This window comes from Barbus barbus, assembly GCF_936440315.1.
Source record: "Barbus barbus genome assembly, chromosome: 27".
NCBI lineage: Eukaryota > Metazoa > Chordata > Actinopteri > Cypriniformes > Cyprinidae > Barbus > Barbus barbus.
This window is the reverse complement of record NC_136755.1, coordinates 1025220-1044592: the sequence shown is the minus strand read 5'-3', so window position 1 is coordinate 1044592 and position 19373 is coordinate 1025220. Positions and strand designations below refer to the sequence as shown.

General features: G+C 39.1%; 1 protein-coding gene across 1 annotated transcript; it reads left to right on the top strand.

The window, feature by feature from the left end:
- Positions 1-3036: 3036 nt before the first annotated feature.
- Positions 3037-18754, top strand: LOC306847016 (CMP-N-acetylneuraminate-beta-galactosamide-alpha-2,3-sialyltransferase 1-like; the record flags this gene model as incomplete). Its single annotated transcript, XM_079380749.1, has 6 exons — positions 3037-3084; positions 12400-12593; positions 13468-13647; positions 17216-17261; positions 17387-17506; positions 18581-18754. 6 exons carry the CDS (start codon positions 3037-3039, stop codon positions 18752-18754), a joined length of 762 nt encoding a protein of 253 aa, XP_079236875.1.
- Between the last annotated feature and the right edge of the window lie 619 nt (positions 18755-19373).

The window sequence follows — 19373 nt, the reverse complement described above, 5'->3', positions numbered from 1 at the left end:
GGACAAGGATTGATGTGACACTCGCTGCTGAGGTGCCCAGACTGATTGCACCCCCAACATATTCCTGGTTTCTGTTGGTTGTTGTTGAACTTGCCTCTGCCACGTCCTCCTTGTTGTTGTTTGTTCCAGTTCCTGTTGTTTGCTTGCTCTGGCTTGAGATATATGACCACTGGTGGTTGTCCTTGTGGTACATTGCTTGGTCCAGCAGGTGGCGCCTGTGCTGTCACAATCTGATTTGCTGGTGCAGCCACATTCATTGGTGTTGGTGGATTGACAGGCACTGAAGTATTGACAGGTGCCATAACAGCTGAGGCGTCTTCTTTTTGTACTGCTTGAATCTTTTTCTTCTTGTTGAGTAATTCTTCAAGTTGCATCTGAGTCAATTTTCTTTGCAGCTCTTTTTCTTGGTTTCTCATCTTTAGTTCTTGCTTTCTGTATTGTTCCACAGCATGAACCACATGGTCTCTGAATTCTTTGTGTGACTTTGAATTCAGACCTACCACATCTTCCAGTTTCAGCTTTACTGATGCAGGCATGGCTTCCACAATTGCAGTTCTGAAGAGTGCTGTCAGTACTCTATCTTGCTCTGGATCTCTTTCCAATTCTTCTTTCCATCGTCTCAGTTGTTTCTGGAAGTAAGTGGTAGGATTCTCAGCTTCCCCCATTGGCTCCCCCTTCAGGCAGCTTGGGTCAGTTTGCATCGGATATTCAGCTCTCAGTACCTTCCAAATGTCATGTCGATGTTTGTCAAAAGAAATTCCATCTGCTCCAGGCCTGTCCACTGCATGAAGAAGGCCAGACTGCTTGAGGATGTCATTCATCTTGGAGGCTCCTAGGCACTTTGCAAGCAAGGCTTTGATGTCACCTAGGGCCAAAAGCTTTCCTGTTGTTTCTTCTTCCACTGTTTTGATCCATTTTCCAGCTCCTTCATGGATATCTGGGAGGCGGGAGACTAAAGAGTCCAAGTCTTGTCCTGCCCAAGGTATTTATTGAGCATGCCCTTGTTTGATAAGGATAGGACACTCATACCTTGTTTCAGCATTCTCAGCTTCTCTTGCTGTTCTTGTTGATCTGTATTCTTCTTCTTTTCTCTGTCTTTGTTCTTGAATTGGTTACCTGGAGGCTCTATATCTTGCATGATCAGTGTCCCAGCTACTTGCTTGTACTGCTTCCGCTGGACAGGGTAATGTGGACTTGAGTAAGGTCGCATTGATTGAAGGTGCATCAATTCATCCAGGTCTTGTTGTAGTGATCTCTCTACTTGATCATATTCCTCTCTTGTCATGTCGATAGCTTGCTTGAACTTTTCTCTTGTCCTGTTGCAGCTTCCCTCCATCTGTGCCAGTTCTTCCTGGATTGAGGTAGCAGAGGGCACTCCTCCTTCAGATGATTAATCAGACTCTTCTTCTTTACAGCTCTCCCTGCCTCTACCAGCTGATGTCACTTGCTAGTGGCATTCTGCCAATTCTTCTAGCATTACTGAAAGATGATGATGTGTGAGAGGCTCACCTGATTTCTTTTTCTCTTTGTAGTTCCTGGTTCCTCTTTTTTCAACCCTTGGCTCCTCTCTGTAGGTTGTTTTCTCTTTCTCTCGTCTGGATTGTGGCAATGGTGTGGATGTTCACCGTCCCTCCTCCACGGCCCTGTGAGCATGTTTTTCCTCCCTATTGTCTAATGGCAATGGTTCTGTGCAGCTCTGCTCATCTATTTCTTCTTCTGGATTAGTGTCATGTACATACCCCTCAAATTCTATGGGTCCCTTTATATCTATTTTTCCCTGTAATAAAGGCATCTGGTTAACAACCCGCTCACAGCAAGGAGCATACGGAGGTGGTCTTTCTTCTTTTAAGTCATTCTTTTTACTTTCCCTCTCCAATTTTATTAATTTGATCCCATGTTGTTTAAATAAAGTCAACACCCCTAATTCATGTTCCCTTTTGTCATTTCGCTTTTTGGATTTATCATTGGTCTTGTGATTTTTAATCCAAACCTCCATTTCTCTACACATAGCCACATTAAATGTTCCTTCCATCGGCCACTTAGTAGCCAATTTCTTTGTTCTCTCTGCCCATCTCTTTGAGAGTTCCCTTATTGTTTCTTTACATACTGGATTCTCAGGGGCCAATGCCTCTACTGGAGTAAACATTGTGAAATTTCAATTATCTATTTGCTTGGTAAATTGTTTTAATTTAATTATTTCTCTTTTTATTAGGTGATTTACCTCTCTAATCCCAGTGATTTAAATTTAATAGCTAGTCTTCACCAAGCTCATCAGACGAGGACCACTAAAAGTATCCGACCCCTGATTACACCTGGACTTTTACTGAGCTGAGGACTTATTACCTTATTTATAGAATCTGGTTGGTTTGTCTCAAATATTTCAAAATAATCACAATGTGTTTTCTGGTTAATAATTTAAAGGGTAACCCAATGCTTTTTGATTCTTTTATCTGAAGATAGTTTTTTGTCCAAATGATGCTTTCACCCAAGCTGAAAGCTTCAAAACTCCACAGTCTCTTCTCATGAAATTTGTGACCTGTAGCCGTCAGTCCTCCTGCCCAAATTGAGTAAGTGAGAGATGGCATTAATTCTATGCAAAACTCTTTTATCTTGAATATACTGATGCTCAATTCGTCTCTTGTACACCACATTGGATTTAAGGGTTCCATATAATCAATCAATAAACTTTTCTCCTGCATTGTTAGAAGATTTCTACCCCTTTTTCCCCGTTTCTTTTTCCTCTTTACTTCAACCTCTGTCATTTTACTTTTCTTTCTTATTATTTTTTTTTTAATTTATTTTATTTTTTTATTAATTATCTATCGTTCTTAACATTTCAAACTGCGATGACTCTGCTCTTTCCTGATCCTTATGAATTTCCACCCACTGAGGCTGACATTTTTGCTCAATTGTCACCAGTAAACTTCTCAAGGTTCTGCCAGTCACATGGAGTGGCTGTGCATTTCCTGTCTCTTGTGATGTGAACAGAACTCTAGATGTCCAACTTACTTCTCTTGTGTCAGCCAACACTCTAAGATGGACATCACCAAGAATTGTAACACCTCTTTCGAGCACTGTCCACTGGTTTGTACAGTTGGTCTTAAGATAGGGTGCCACAACTGGTTCGACTGGGATATCAATTACACTTAATGTATTTTCCAATTGGGAAGATGTTGGAGCACAGAGCCTAAACAAATTAGTTGTCACTTGTCGAATTGTTATATGTTTGTACACCACATCTTCCCAGGGTATTCCTGGCCATTCAATTGATTTTTCTCTCAAATTTGTAATTTTAATAAATTTTCTAAGAATTTTTTTTTTCTTGAATTCTGTCAACTTTTGTACCTGTCCATCCAAATCAACAAAAGTTGATTTCAACCAAAAATGGTTGTGGATTCCTTTTGTTTTAATCAAAGCCTCCTGAAACTGTTTTTCCCTTTCACTGTCCCATTAATTTGATTTTACCATGTGTTTCTTTTTCTCTGTTCATTTCATTCTATTTTGGATGAGACAGGCACAAAATAATGGCAAATCTCCTTTTTATTCCTTCCTCCTTCGCTCTCATTGCTTCCCTTTTCACTACTTTCACACAGCCTTACACTCTGCTCGAGCTCATACACACACACAGTCAGTTCATGTATCTTTTCACCCACGATATGCTCATACACTCCCTCACACATGCACACAGCCGGCCTCCACCTTTTTTCTCCTCCTGTTTCTCTCACTCAACAGAGAGAAGTCAAATGCTCAATCTGTCTCTTTTCTTTTTACAAAAAACAACCAATTCTTTTTCTTTTAATAACAATTGAGTTTCACGGTTTGGATCACAGCGTTGACACTTTGGAGAATGTCCAAACAATCGACAAAGCCAATTTCTTGGAGTATTTTTTGTTCTTTCAACTCTTATAATTCCATTAACATACTCCATTCAGTTTACTTTCTTCTTCAACACATTTACAATTATTTACACTGGTTCTTTCTTTCTAGTTCTACCAAATAGTATTTACATATTTATATGTTTCCAGCAATAACAGCGCAATATTGCTAGCAGGGTTAGTGATTCAAGCATACATTCAAAGCTTCAGTGTATCAACACTCACAGATAACAAAGACTAACAGTTAAATCTGCAGACACCCGTCCCTGGGTTTATGTCCCTCTTGGACATCTACTACTTAATACCTGTCCCTACGGGTTTTATACCCTTCTTGGACATCTACTACTTAATACCCATCCCTACGGGTTTTATGTCCTTCTTGGACATCTACTACTCAATACCCGTCCCATGGGTTTATGTCCCTCTTGGACATCTACTACTCTAATACCCGTCCCTACGGGTTTTATGTCCCTCTTGGACATCTACTACTTAATGCCCGTCCCTACGGGTTTTATGCCCTTCTTGGACATCTACTACTCAATACCTGTCCCTACGGGTTTATGTCCCTATTGGACATCTACTACTCAATACCCGTCCCTATGGGTTTATGTCCCTCTTGGACATCTACTACTCTAATACCCGTCCCTACGGGTTTTATGTCCCTCTTGGACATCTACTACTCTAATACCTTAATCTAATCTACTTAACACCTCTTGTGTTTTTCCTCTACTCTACTAATGGGCGTATCCTTTGACATCTGAAACTCATCAATCTATACTCACTTATTTTATGTTAAACATTCTTAAATTTGTTGATTGGTGAGGCCCTGTCCTAGATTACCATCACAGGCGTGACCCTAGTCAGCCACGCAAACAATCTTATATCCAATATGTGTAAGCAAAAATTGCTTACCTTTTTTTTAGGCCTTTAATTTCTCATTCGTTTGCGTGCCAACCGGGCCCCTCGCCCGCAACGGCCCTCCAGGACGCCAGACCTCAGTCCAATCCTGTTCGTGACGCCAAGTTTATGTCGTGGCCCAGAGAGGTTGTTGCTTGTCTGGGTCCAAGTCAGTGCAGTCAGAGAGGCTCAAAATAGCAGAGTTTCAGGTGCCAAAGGAAGACTTTATTACACAGAGTAACAAAGCCGAGAAAGACAGCCGCCACATCCACCGTCTCTCTAGTCTTTGTTTGTTCAGATGCCACATTTTATACCCTCTAACTATCAACAATTTATCAAGGTTGGCGCTTTCTATTTTTTTATTGGCCATATCTTATTTGGCCTGCCACCATTATTTTGCAGTCCTCTCAGTCCGTTATCTAATGGTGGAATATTGCTGAAGCTGCCCTTTTTAAAATATCTGGCCTCCAATTGGTTGGAGGTGATTTCATTCTTCTCAATGTCCTTGATGTCCTCACCTGGCATTTTGTTCTGGAACTTTCAACCTCTGCTCATGTAAACTCATAGTCTATATGCAGATATTCAGTTTTAGACTTAATTGAACACATTATCCAATATATTGATTGCTTCCATGATTTACGTTCTCTTTTTAGTAAGATAATAACATTTCTTTATTTTATTCTGCTAAATTACACAATACTCTCCGCTCTCTCAGCTGGGCCTGCTTCTCCACGGCCTCCAGCTGCACCGAATTCAGCTCAAATGTGTCCTCACCTGCACTCAAAGGTAGACACAAATCCGCCATTTAAGCAAGTAACAGTGAAACAATGGTAATGTGTGTGAATAGAGTATTAGCAATCTAAGTGAGATTAGTGGCAGCCACGCTGCCGATGCTAACGGGCTATAAACTAATAGCAGACTTAAGAAATCAAAATAAAACTAGTGATAGCAAGGCGCTCTGATTGGTTTTGTTTTAGAATGCTATAGGGGATATATTCACACGTTATAGAAATGAAAATGATAGTGTATAAAATTGTTTTTAAGATAGAAAATAGACGATAAAGAATCAACTTGATGGAGCTCAAACTCAAAACACGCAGTCACAAATCAGCCTGTATTAATTAAATTATTCTTATGCTTGTCCAATAACTTATTATAATAGTCATTTTTACTAAATCTTATAATACTTATTAATTTATTTTTATATATCTTGTATTTATTTTCCGCTTGTATAGTTGCTATACATTTCCTATATAATGAATTTTTCTTTTTACATGCTTTCTCTATTCCCTTAGTAATCCATGGTTTATCCTAATTTTTTTGCTTCAATACAGTCTTCTTAAACAGACAATGTTTTTCGTATTTTTCGATTAATATAGACAAAAAAGCATCATAAGAACTATTAGGATCTTTACTTGCATAAACCTCGCTCCAATTTTAAGTCCTCACTGAGAGCAACAATGATTTCATCCAAACCAAAGTAAGAGTAACAATTTAACTGATGTTCAACAAATAAAAAACAGATACAATACACATAAACAAATGATAACGCTTGGCTTATTGAATATTAGATCACTTTCTACAAAAGCACTTTTTGTAAATGACATGATCACTGACTATAAACTAGATGTGCTTTGTTTGAAAGAAACCTGGCTAAAACCAAATGACTGCATTACTTTATATGAGTCTACACCCCAAGATTACTGTTACAAACATGAACCGTGTCCAAAAGGTAAAGGGGGAGGCGTTGCTACAATTAATAGCAATAGTTTCAGGATTTCTCAGAGGTCGGGTTTCAAGTATAATTCGGTCGATGGTGCTTCATATAACGTTATCCAAAGAAACAAGTATTAATCATAAATCCCACGTGAGGTTTGTACTGGCTACTGTATACAGGCCACCAGGGCACCATACAGACTTAATTAAAGAATTTGCTGATTTTCTATCTGAGGTAGTGCTGGCTGCAGATAAAGTCCTTATTGCTGGTGATTTTAATATCCATGTTGATAATGAAAGAGATTCCTTGGGATCAGCATTTATTCTAAACTCCATTGGTGCTAAACGTTTCAGGACCTACTCATTGTCGAAATCATACTCTAGATTTAATACTGTCATATGGAATTGATGTCAGTGGCGTTTAAATATTGCAGCAGAGCGATGATATCTCAGATCATTATCTAGTTTCGTGTATATTCCATATAGCTAAAGCTGTAAAGCCAACTTCTTGTTACAAATGTGGTAGAACCATCACTTCTACCATAAAAGACTACTTTATAAATAATCTTCCTGACTTATCTCAATTCCTCAGCATATCCAATAGCTAAGAACAACTTTTGAAAAATCTAATGATGTAACAGAAACTATTGACTTACGGTTGCCCCTTTACGCTTAAGGAAGATTAAGGAAAAGAGTCCAACACCGTGGTATAATGAGCACACTCAGGCCCTAAAGAGAGCAGCCCGGAAAATGGAGCGCAGCTGGAGAAAAACAAAATTAGAGGTATTTCGTATTGCTTGGCTGGAAAGAACCCTATCCTACAGAAAGGCATTAAAAACTGCTAGATCTGCTTACTTTACGTCTCTTTTAGAAGAAAACAAACACAACCCCAAGTATTTATTTAATGCAGTGGCTAAATTTACAAAAAATATAACATCAGCAGGTGCAGACATTACCCAGCAGCACAATAGTGAACTATTGATAGATCAAAACTATTAGAGATAAAATTGTAACTATGCAGCTGTCAGCCACAGTATCACATCAGATAGTGCACTATAGATCCCCTGAGGAACAATTCCACTCATTCTCTTCTATTGGAAATTAAGAATTGTATAAACTTGTTAAATCATCTAAACCAACAACCTGTATTGTAGACCTTGTTAAAATCTAAGCTCCTAAAAGAGGTGCTTCCAGAAGTAATAGATCCTCTTCTGAACATTATTAACTCACCATTGTCATTAGGATATGTTCCAAAAACCTTCAAACTGGCTGTTATTAAGCTTGACCCCAAATATTTAATTAATTACAGACCGATCTCGAATCTCCCTTTTCTGTCAAAGATATTAGAAAAGGTAGTATCATCACAATTATCGCAGAATATCGCAGAAACCGTTCCACAGACGATGCTATTGCCTTCACCCTGCACACTGCTCTCTCCCACCTGGAAAATAAGAACACCTATGTGAGAATGCTGTTTGTGGACTACAGCTCAGCATTCAATACCATAGTGCCTGCCACACTGGTTGAGAAGCTCCAGACTCTGGGACTAAACGGATCTCTGTGCAGCTGGATCCTGGACTTCCTGACAGGCAGATGTCAGGTGGTCAGAATGGGCAACAACACTTCATCCCCGCTGACCCTCAACACTGGTGCTCCTCAGGGCTGCGTCCTCAGCCCACTCCTGTACTCCCTGTACACACATGACTGTACAGCAACACACAGCTCCAACGTCATCGTCAAATATGCTGACGACACAACGGTGATAGGCCTGATCACTGACAACGATGAGACGGCCTACAGAGAGGAGGTGAGAACCCTGACTAAATGGTGTCAAGAGAACCACCTCTCACTCAACATCGACAAGACCAAGGAGCTGGTGGTGGATTTCAGGAGACAGAGCAGAGAACACACACCCATCACCATCGACATGACACCTGTGGAGCGAGTAAACAGCTTCAAATTCCTCGGTGTTCACATCACTGAGGATCTCACATGGTCCGCTCATACAGAGGCAGTGCTGAAGAAGACACACCAACGCCTCTTCTTCCTGAGACGGCTGAGGAAGTTTGGAATGAGCCCCAGCATCCTCAGATCATTCTACACCTGCACTGTGGAGAGCATCCTGACAGGCTGCATCACCGCCTGGTTTGGAAACAGCACTGCTGGCAACCGCAAAGCTCTGCAAAGGGTCGTGCGAACTGCCCGTCACATTGTTGGAGGTGAGCTTCCCTCCCTCCAGGACATCTACACCAGGCGGTGTATAAAGAAAGCCCGGAGGATCATCAATGACTCCAGCCACCCGTCCCACAGACTGCTCTCTCTGCTGCCCTCAGGAAGACGTCTCCGCAGCATCCGATCCCGCACTAGCCGACTGAGGGATAGCTTTTTTCCTCAGGCTATCAGGCTAATGAACAGTAAAAACTAATACACCCTACAGCACACTCCCACTTTACAATATACCACGCACTGCACTTTAATTCCAATACAGTTCAAACTGGACTACCAGTACACTACTGCACAAATACAACAATCTTTTTGCCAGCACTGGATACCATCCAATGCACATCCATGACATTTGCACATCCGGTTTATATATAATCTGCTGCATCTTCGCATATTACTGTGTGTATATAACGTAGAATGTGTACTACATACTGTGTATAATGTGTATCGGTAACTGTATGTCTGTCTAATAGTACACTATGTGTACTGAGTTTATCAGAATCAGAAAGAGCTTTATTGCCAAGTGTGTTTGCACACACAAGGAATTTGTCTTGGTGTTATGAGCTTCCAGTACAGAAAGTACAAACATAGTGCAGACAACATATAATTAAGGTGATAAAGAACACTAATGAAGAGAATATACAATAATTAAGGATAACAATAGTAATAAAAATAAAAATATACAGAAAAGAGACATGACCATAGACAGAACTGTGAATGTGCATGTGTCCTATGTACAGATGAGGGTTTGATGGGTTATTTACAGATGTACAGTACCGGGGTGTGTTATGTGTTGTTCAGGTGGGATACGGCCTGGGGGAAAAAACTGTTCTTGTGTCTGGCTGTTCTGGTACTCAGTGATCTGTAGCGCCGGCCAGAGGGCAACAGTACAAAGAGAGAGTGAGCTGGGTGTGAGGGGTCCAGAGTGACTTTCTTAGCCCTTTTCCTCACTCTGGAGGTGTAAAGTTCTTGGAGGCTGGGCAGAGGGGCACCGATAATCCTCTCAGCAGTCCTAACTGTCCGTTGTAGTCTTCTGATGTCTGTTTTGGTAGCTGAACCAAACCAAACAGTTATAGAAGAACATAGGACAGACTCGATGATTGCAGAGTAGAACTGTTTCAGCAGCTCCTGAGGCAGGTTGAACTTCCTTAGCTGGCGGAGGAAATACAGCCTCTGCTGGGCCTTTTTCGCAATAGAGTCAATGTGATTGTCCCACTTCAGGTCCTGGGAGATGGTGGTGCCCAGGAATCTGAATGACTCTACTGAAGTCACAGTGCTGTTCATGATGGTGAGTGGGGGGAGAGCAGGGGGGTTTCTCCTGAAGTCCACTATCATCTCCACAGTTTTGAGCGTGTTCAGCTCCAGGTTGTTAAGGCTGCACCAGACAGCCAGCTGCTCAACCTCCTGTCTGTAAGCAGACTCGTCACCGTCCTTGATGAGGCCTATGACTGTAGTGTCGTCCGCAAACTTCAGGAGCTTGACAGAGGGGTCCTTTGATGTGCAGTCATTCGTGTAGAGCGAGAAGAGCAGTGGGGAGAGAACGCAACCCTGAGGGGCGCCAGTGCTGATGGTGAGAGTCCTGGATGTGAGTTTGCCCAGCCTCACTAGCTGCTGCCTGTCTGTCAGGAAGCTGGTGATCCACTGACAGATGGAGGAGGGCACAGAGAGCTGTCTCAGTTTGTCTGAGAGAAGGTCAGGTATGATGGTATTGAAGGCCGAGCTGAAGTCCACAAATAAGATCCTTGCATAATTCCCAGGTTTGTCGAGGTGTTGCAGGATGTAATGCAGTCCCATATTGACAGCGTCATCCACAGACCTGTTTGCTCTGTAGGCAAACTGAAGAGGATCCAGCAAGGGTCTAGTGATGTCCTTCAGGTAGGCCAGGACCAGTCTCTCAAGTGACTTCATGACCACAGACGTGAGTGCGACAGGTCTGTAGTCATTAAGTCCAGTATGTATGTGTATATTACACATTGTCATCTGTATAAGTCTGTACGTATGTATGGTAATGTCTATATGTAAATTGTTTATATGTAAATTGTCTATATGTAAATTGTTTCTGCAGTGTCTGGAGCACGCTCTCAAGAATTTCACTCACGAAGGCACACGTGCTGTGGTGATGTGACAATAAAAGTGATTTGATTTGATTTGATTTGAATTATGTTCCTTCTTAGAGAAAAATTATATATGTGAGGATTTCCAGTCAGGTTTTAGACTATATGATAGTACTAAGACTGCTCTCATTAGAGTTACAAACGACCTGCTTTTATCATCTGATCGTGGTTGTATCTCTCTATTAGTGCTACTGGATCTTAGCGCCGCGTTTGACACTATCGACCACAACATTCTTTTAAATAGACTAGAAAATTGTGTTGGCATTAGAGGAAGGTCAATGGCATGGTTCAAATCGTACTTATCTGACCACCATCAATTTGTGGCAGTAAATGAACAGGTATCATACCAATCACAAGTGCAGTATGGAGTACCTCAAGGCTCAGTACTTGGCCCCTTACTTTTCATGCTTTACATGTTACCCTTGGGAGATATCATTAGGAAACATGGTGTTAGCTTTCACTGTTATGCTGATGATACCCGGCTCTATATTTCTTCGCGACTTGATGAAACTTACCAATTTGCAAAACTAACGGAATGTATAGTTGATATCAAAAACTGGATGACTAGCAATTTCTTACTGCTAAATTACTGCTAAAAACAGAGGTGTTATTAGACCAAAAACTTTTGCATGCAATAACCTAGATCACCGTCTAATACTTGATGACTGCTCTGTAAATTCTTCATCATCAGTTAGGAACCTAGCCGTACTTTTTGATTGCAATCTTTCCTTCGAAAAACATGTTTCTAGCATTTGTCAAACTGCATTTTCCATCTTAAAAATATATCTAAATTACGACCTGTTACAATTTCAAATGCAGAAACATTAATTCATGCATTTATGACCTTGAGGCTAGATTATTATAATGCTTTATTGGGTGGTTGCTCTGCACATTTAATAAACAAACTCCAACTGGTTCAAAATGCAGCAGCTAGAGTTCTTACTAGAACCAGGAAGTATGACCACATTAGTCCGGTTCTGTCAACACTGCACTGGCTCCCTATTAAACATTGCATACATTTTAAGATCTTGCTAATTACCTATAAAGCCCTGAATAGTTTGGCACCTCAGTATTTGAGTGAGCTCTTATCGCATTATAGTCCTTCACGTCCGCTGCAATCTCAAAACTCTGGCCATTTGATAATACCTAGAATATCAAAAAAGACGGCCATCGGGACAAGACCACAGGAACCAGATGAGTCCTTTGCATAATCTGATTCTGCTTTAGCCTAGATTTAAACTACTGATTTTGTCTGGCCAGAGGAAACTGACATTATTTCGACAAATTATTTCCCCGTCTAAATACTGTAAAGCTGATATAAAGCCACACAATTTGCATTGTTAAAAGCGCTATACAAATAATATTGACTTGACATAATTACAAACTGTAATTACAGGCTTTTCCATAACTTAGTTACATGATAAGTATTTTTTTTTTTTCATATAAGTACAACAGCTACTACTAAGTACTTAATTAGGTAATTACTCTGTATTATTTTTTTTTTTTTAGTAATGTAATATTTATGATTTTGTTATTCATTTCCATATTGTGATTTCTGTGTATACTGAGTGTAGTGGCTACAGGCTGAGAAGAGCCCATCCAATCTAACCATAGTGTTGGACAGATTATTCCATCTGATCCGTGCTGAGGAACGCTATGTTGATGTGCATCAAGATCGCTGTCGAACATGCTCTGTAGTCGGTAATTCTGGGAATCTTCGGGAGTCCCGTTATGGGTCCTACATGGACTCCAGTGATTTTGTCATACGGTAAAGATTTATTTATTTTTATTTTCCAAACATCAAAGAGAAATACAGATTTAGGTAGAGGTGGAAATAAATTCATAATCAGAATTTTAGATGACTTAATGAATTTAAATGATTGATGAATATAAACAAAAGACAATACTAGCAAATAAACTGAGCAGATTAAACACACAGACATAACCATGAATTGAAGAGTTCATAAAACTGACCAAATCTTAAAGAAATCAACCAACAAATGTTTTGTATCATGTTTCATGCACTGCCATATTATATAATTATATATACATTATTCTGAGCTTTCAGGTCCCATTTGGTGGGAAATTTCCAGCTTTTAATCATTCATGCTTGCAAATTTATCATGTCTCTAAACCGTGAATGGGAAATTCTGGAAAATCTGTGGAGAAGACATGTGTTTGGATGTACTTCTTACATTGCTTGCTTCTTACATTTGTGCTTCTCAAAATTTTCTTTGAATCACAAATGTCCTTTGAAAGGCCAGAATTCTGTATGAACAAGAATTGTTTTGTGCACTTATGGACATTTTACAGTATCACTGTATCTGATTGCTCATTACTTGCTACAGTTATTGGGGTAGAACATCCTATGAAAAAAAATGAAAACAATAAGCTGTATTTCATGATTTTTTTATAATTAATGTTATACCGCACTTTAATTTGTGGGTCAGGAAATCTGAGCAATCTTTTATGTAGAAATTTCGGCAATAATCAACAGAATTCGGGAAATAATCGACCTGGCAATGTAGCAGAAATATATTATTATAAATTTGCCACACCTTCCTGCTGTAACAGACATGCACATAACTGTGTAATACTTTATAACATGATCTTAAAGTGTGTGCACATTTGTGTATTAACAGAATGAACCAGGCTCCAACACGGGGTTTTGAAAAGGATGTTGGCTATAAGACTACTCATCACCTGATGTATCCAGAGAGTGCCACCGATTTAGACAACTCCACAAGTCTTATATTCATTCCCTTTAAAACTCTGGATCTAGAGTGGATCATCAGCGCTCTGACTACACGAGACATCTCAAAGTTAGTGAATTATTAATCTGATATTTGGAATGACGTGAGAAATTCATCATTTAGTGAGCACCAAACTCAGCTCCTTGAGAGCCACAGTTTTTCATAGTTTAATTTGAACCCTGGTTCAGATCAGGTGTGTTTAATAAAGGTTGAAGGCAAGGCAAGGCAAAGCAAGTTTATTTATATAGCACATTTCATACACAGTGCTAATTCAAAGTGCTTTTACATAAAAGAAAGTGAAATAGACATTAAAATCAATAAAAACATGGAAATAAAAATAATAAAAACAAGGAATTTTAAAATGATATAGAAAATGATTTAAAATAAATTTAAAGAAAATGATTATACCTAAAATTTATTGCAGTCAGTTGGGACATATAGCACAGTGCTCATTCAACAAATGCACAGTTAAACAGATGAGTTTTGAGTCTTGATTTAAATGTGGCTAATGTTTTAGCACATCTGATCTCTTCTGGAAGCTGGTTCCAACTGTGGGCGGCATAATAGCTAAACGCAGACTCCCCTTGTTTTGTTGAAGCAAAATTCTTCAAGACTGTAGCCCAACAGGAACTGTGCTTGGTATGTTACTAAGTAACACAATATTGTCATGGTTGTATTGCTAATTTAGATAAATATTCTTGTTTTGGTTTTTGAAGCCTTAATAATAATAATAATAATAATAAATGTTAGTGTGCAGGAAGTGTTTTGTAAACTGGAATATAAAACAAGAGTCTGTGATTTGTTGATTCCCTTTTATATAACTGACAAAACTAAAAAGGAAGTTTTTTTAATTGGCGCTACGCTGACACAGAGAGACAGAGAGGAGACAAAATGTTGAATAAATGTCATTATTTTCTTTGCGTAGAAAAATTATTCGGTAACACTTTATTTCGATAGTCCACTTTAGACATTCTACTAACAGTAAGTAACTTTGCAACTACATGTCAACTAGCAGTCATTAGAGTATTAGTAGACTGTCTGCTTAATATCTTCTAACACTTTATTTTGATGGGTCCACAACATACAATATACTAACTATCAGAAACTTTGCAAGTATTCGTCAACTTATTCTACTAACCCTAAACCTACCCTAACAGTATACTCAGAGTTAGTAGACATGTAGTTGCAATTTAATGAGAATTAGTTGAAATGTAGTTGATGTGTAATTACAAAGTTACTTATAGTTAGAAGCATGTCTAAAGTGGACTATCGAAATAAAGTGTAACCAAATATTCTCATCGGTTCATAAAATTCAGATTAAACCACTGATGGCAGATGGACTATTTTGACGAAGATTTTTATACTTTTATGGACCTTGACAGTGCAATTTACTATGCAGTCAATGGGACAGTCACAAGCCTCCTGGTTTTCATCCAAAATATCTTAAATTGTGTTCCGAGGACAAACAAAGCTTTTACGGGTTTGGGACGACATGGGGGTAAGTGAATATTGACAACATTTTCATTTTGGGGTGGAGTATCCCTTTAAGGCATTATAACATAAATTATATATTATTCATATAAAATAAATATTTACAAGCATAAACAAGGTGATTTTGTATAGGCCTGTGGGGGAGTGACTTTGTTCCATATAGTCACTTTGCTCACAGATGAACACTGCTAAGATCTAACACACCTTCCTGAGAATGAAAAAACAGAACCATGTTCATGTCATAATGCATTTAAATAGGCCTAGTCCTTGTAAACCACATACACTACTTTAACAACGTTAAAGTAACAAGCGTTCATCTAATATAATATATTCAACCATCTATATACAGGTCCTTTTCAAAAAATTAGCATATTGTGATAAAGTTCATTATTTTCTGTAATGTACTGATAAACATTAGACTTTCATATATTTTAGATTCATTACAACACAACTGAAGTAGTTCAAGCCTTTTATTGTTTTAATATTGATGATTTTGGCATACAGCTCATGAAAACCCAAAATTCCTATCTCAAAAAATTAGCATATCATGAAAAGGTTCTCTAAACGAGCTATTAACCTAATCATCTGAATCAACTAATTAACTCTAAACACCTGCAAAAGATTCCTGAGGCTTTTAAAAACTCCCAGCCTGGTTCATTACTCAAAACCGCAATCATGGGTAAGACTGCCGACCTGACTGCTGTCCAGAAGGCCATCATTGACACCCTCAAGCAAGAGGGTAAGACACAGAAAGACATTTCTGAACGAATAGGCTGTTCCCAGAGTGCTGTATCAAGGCACCTCAGTGGGAAGTCTGTGGGAAGGAAAAAGTGTGGCAGAAAACGCAGCACAACGAGAAGAGGTGACCGGACCCTGAGGAAGATTGTGGAGAAGGACCGATTCCAGACCTTGGGGGACCTGCGGAAGCAGTGGACTGAGTCTGGAGTAGAAACATCCAGAGCCACCGTGTACAGGCGTGTGCAGGAAATGGGCTACAGGTGCCGCATTCCCCAGGTCAAGCCACTTTTGAACCAGAAACAGCGGCAGAAGCGCCTGACCTGGGCTACAGAGAAGCGGCACTGGACTGTTGCTCAGTGGTCCAAAGTACTTTTTTCGGATGAAAGCTAATTTTGCATGTCATTCGGAAATCAAGGTGCCAGAGTCTGGAGGAAGACTGGGGAGAGGGAAATGCCAAAATGCCTGAAGTCCAGTGTCAAGTACCCACAGTCAGTGATGCTGGTGTTGGTCCACTGTGTTTTATCAAGGGCAGGGTCAATGCAGCTAGCTATCAGGAGATTTTGGAGCACTTCATGCTTCCATCTGCTGAAAAGTTTTATGGAGATGAAGATTTCATTTTTCAGCACGACCTGGCACCTGCTCACAGTGCCAAAACCACTGGTAAATGGTTTACTGACCATGGTATTACTGTGCTCAATTGGCCTGCCAACTCTCCTGACCTGAACCCCATAGAGAATCTGTGGGATATTGTGAAGAGAAAGTTGAGAGACGCAAGACCCAACACTCTGGATGAGCTTAAGGCCGCTATCGAAGCATCCTGGGCCTCCATAACACCTCAGCAGTGCCACAGGCTGATTGCCTCCATGCCACGCCGCATTGAAGCAGTCATTTCTGCAAAAGGATTCCCGACCAAGTATTGAGTGCATAACTGAACATAATTATTTGAAGGTTGACTTTTGTATTAAAAACACTTTTCTTTTATTGGTCGGATGAAATATGCTCATTTTTTGAGATAGGAATTTTGGGTTTTCATGAGCTGTATGCCAAAATCATCAATATTAAAACAATAAAAGGCTTGAACTACTTCAGTTGTGTTGTAATGAATCTAAAATATATGAAAGTCTAATGTTTATCAGTACATTACAGAAAATAATGAACTTTATCACAATATGCTAATTTTTTTAAAAGGACCTGTGTGTATATATATATATATATATATATATATATATATATATATATATATATATATATATTTTTTTTTTTTTTTTTTCTTGTATCATCTTTTGAACCATATGTAGATTCTAGAGGGAAAATATAGCTATACAGTGGAGGTTAAAATCTGCAGAATAATTTAATTAGTACAGTGAAGCGTTGTTTATTAATCAATATGATATTATCTGGCTTTTAGGACATATGTACCAGTCAAGTCATGGATCAAAGCCAATAAGGACAAGGTTAGTGGATTGTGTGCTATTATTAAAAAATAAAAAAGGGGGGCTTTTTTACTCTAGTTTTGATCTGTTCTTACTTTTCTTCTTTATTTCTATGTTTAGAGATTTGATTCTTGATCTTTTCACAGGTGTTAATCTACAACCCAAGCTTTATAAAGTATGTATATGACTCGTGGCTAGAGGGTCATGGGAGATATCCATCCACTGGATTCCTTTCTCTGATGTTTGCAATTCACGTTTGTGATGAGGTATGTTAATTTTAGTTGTATTGTTTTTCTTTCTTCAGTGTCTTCACTGTTACTCAGTTTAATATTTTTCCGTGCTTTGAGGAGTTTCCTTTCACTCCCATTCTAAAATTTAGTTTCTACTTGAGAATATCTCCCCCTTGTGGAACCAGCCCTCTGTTGCAACTGTGTGTTGAGAAGTATATAGTATGTGAGCCTGGAGCACAAAAGCAGTCATAAGTAGCACAGGTATATTTGTAGCAATAACCAAAAATACATTGTATGGGTCACTGGGACGGTTTGCAGCCGAGTGTGAAGCGGCTGGGATGAGAATCAGCACCTCCAAATCCGAGGCCATGGTCCTCAGTCGGAAAAGGGTGGTTTGCCCAAGAGCTGGAGGAAGTGTCTAGGGAGAGGGAAGTCTGGGCATCTCTGCTTAGACTGCTGCCCCCGCGACCCGGCCCCGGATAAGCGGAAGAAGATGGATGGATGGATGGATATTAAGTAAAGATCATATTCCATGAAGATATTTAGTAAATTTCCTACCATAAATATATCAAAACTTCATTTTTGATTAGTAATATGCATTGCTAAGAACTTCATTTGAACAACTTTAAAGGCAATTTTCTCAATATTTAGATTTATTTTTGCACCCTCAGATTCCAGATTTTCAAATAGTTGCATCTCAGCCAAATATTGTCCTTTCCATACATCAATGGAAAGATTATTTATTCAGCTTTCAGATGATGATTCAGAAAATTGACCCTTATGACTGGTTTTGTGGTCCAGAGTCACATATGTTGTCATATGTCAGATCATTACAGTCATTATTTTATATGATCTAATAAACACGGATTAACATGGATCTTTCTATCATTGGGTATGATTTATCAAAACCCAGACAGATAGATCTTACAACCAAGCACCAAATGTAAATGAGAAAAAAAGGTTTAATGTTAAAATAAATTAATAAATTATACTACTACTATTGCTACTGCTGCTGAAATTACTACTGCTAATAAAATAATCAACAAATAATGATGATGATCTAAAGGAACTGCTTTCAGTTTTAAAGCCTGTCTGCTCTGTTGGATGTAGGTGAATGTGTTTGGATTTGGTGCTGATGAGGATGGAAACTGGCACCATTACTGGGAGGACAACATGCTGGGAGGAGCATTCAGACACACAGGCATCCACGATGGAGACTATGAGTACAACATCATACTGCTCTTAGCAAACAAACACAAGATCATGCTCTACCGAGGAGGCTGAGCTCACACATGGAATTTTCCACAGAGCCTTAACAGAACAGAACTACCACAATACAGAGGCCATCTGAGCACTTATTGCCATTTATGTACAGAGATTTGATTAGATTTGACTTTTAATTTACTTTTAGAACGAAGATAAAAATGTTTGGTGGTTAAAAATTATTAAATGATTGGTACTTCAAAAAGCACTTTCAGGCTGTTTGCAAATGTTGTCCATATGCTGCAGACATGGAAAATATCGGTTTCACTGACTGATAACAAGCTCATATTCAAAGCTAATGTTTATTTGCACATCGTTCCTGATGTATTTAATGCTTCTTTTTAATCATTATTTTTTCGTCAGAAACATAATAGCACTCACTTTAATGTTTTACTCTACTGTTCAGTTTTTTTATGTATTTGCCTCTATTTCTAATAATATCTATATACGTCTTTGTATAAAAAAGTATGTAAAATTCACTTTACATTTCTCAGTTTTATTCATTGTGATAACCTGAATAATATTTGTGGGAAGTCGTGGCCTAATGGTTAGAGACTCGTAATCCGAAGGTTGTGGGTTCGAGTCTCGGGCCGGCAGGGATTGTAGGTGGGGGAGTGAATGTCCAGCGCTCTCTCCACCC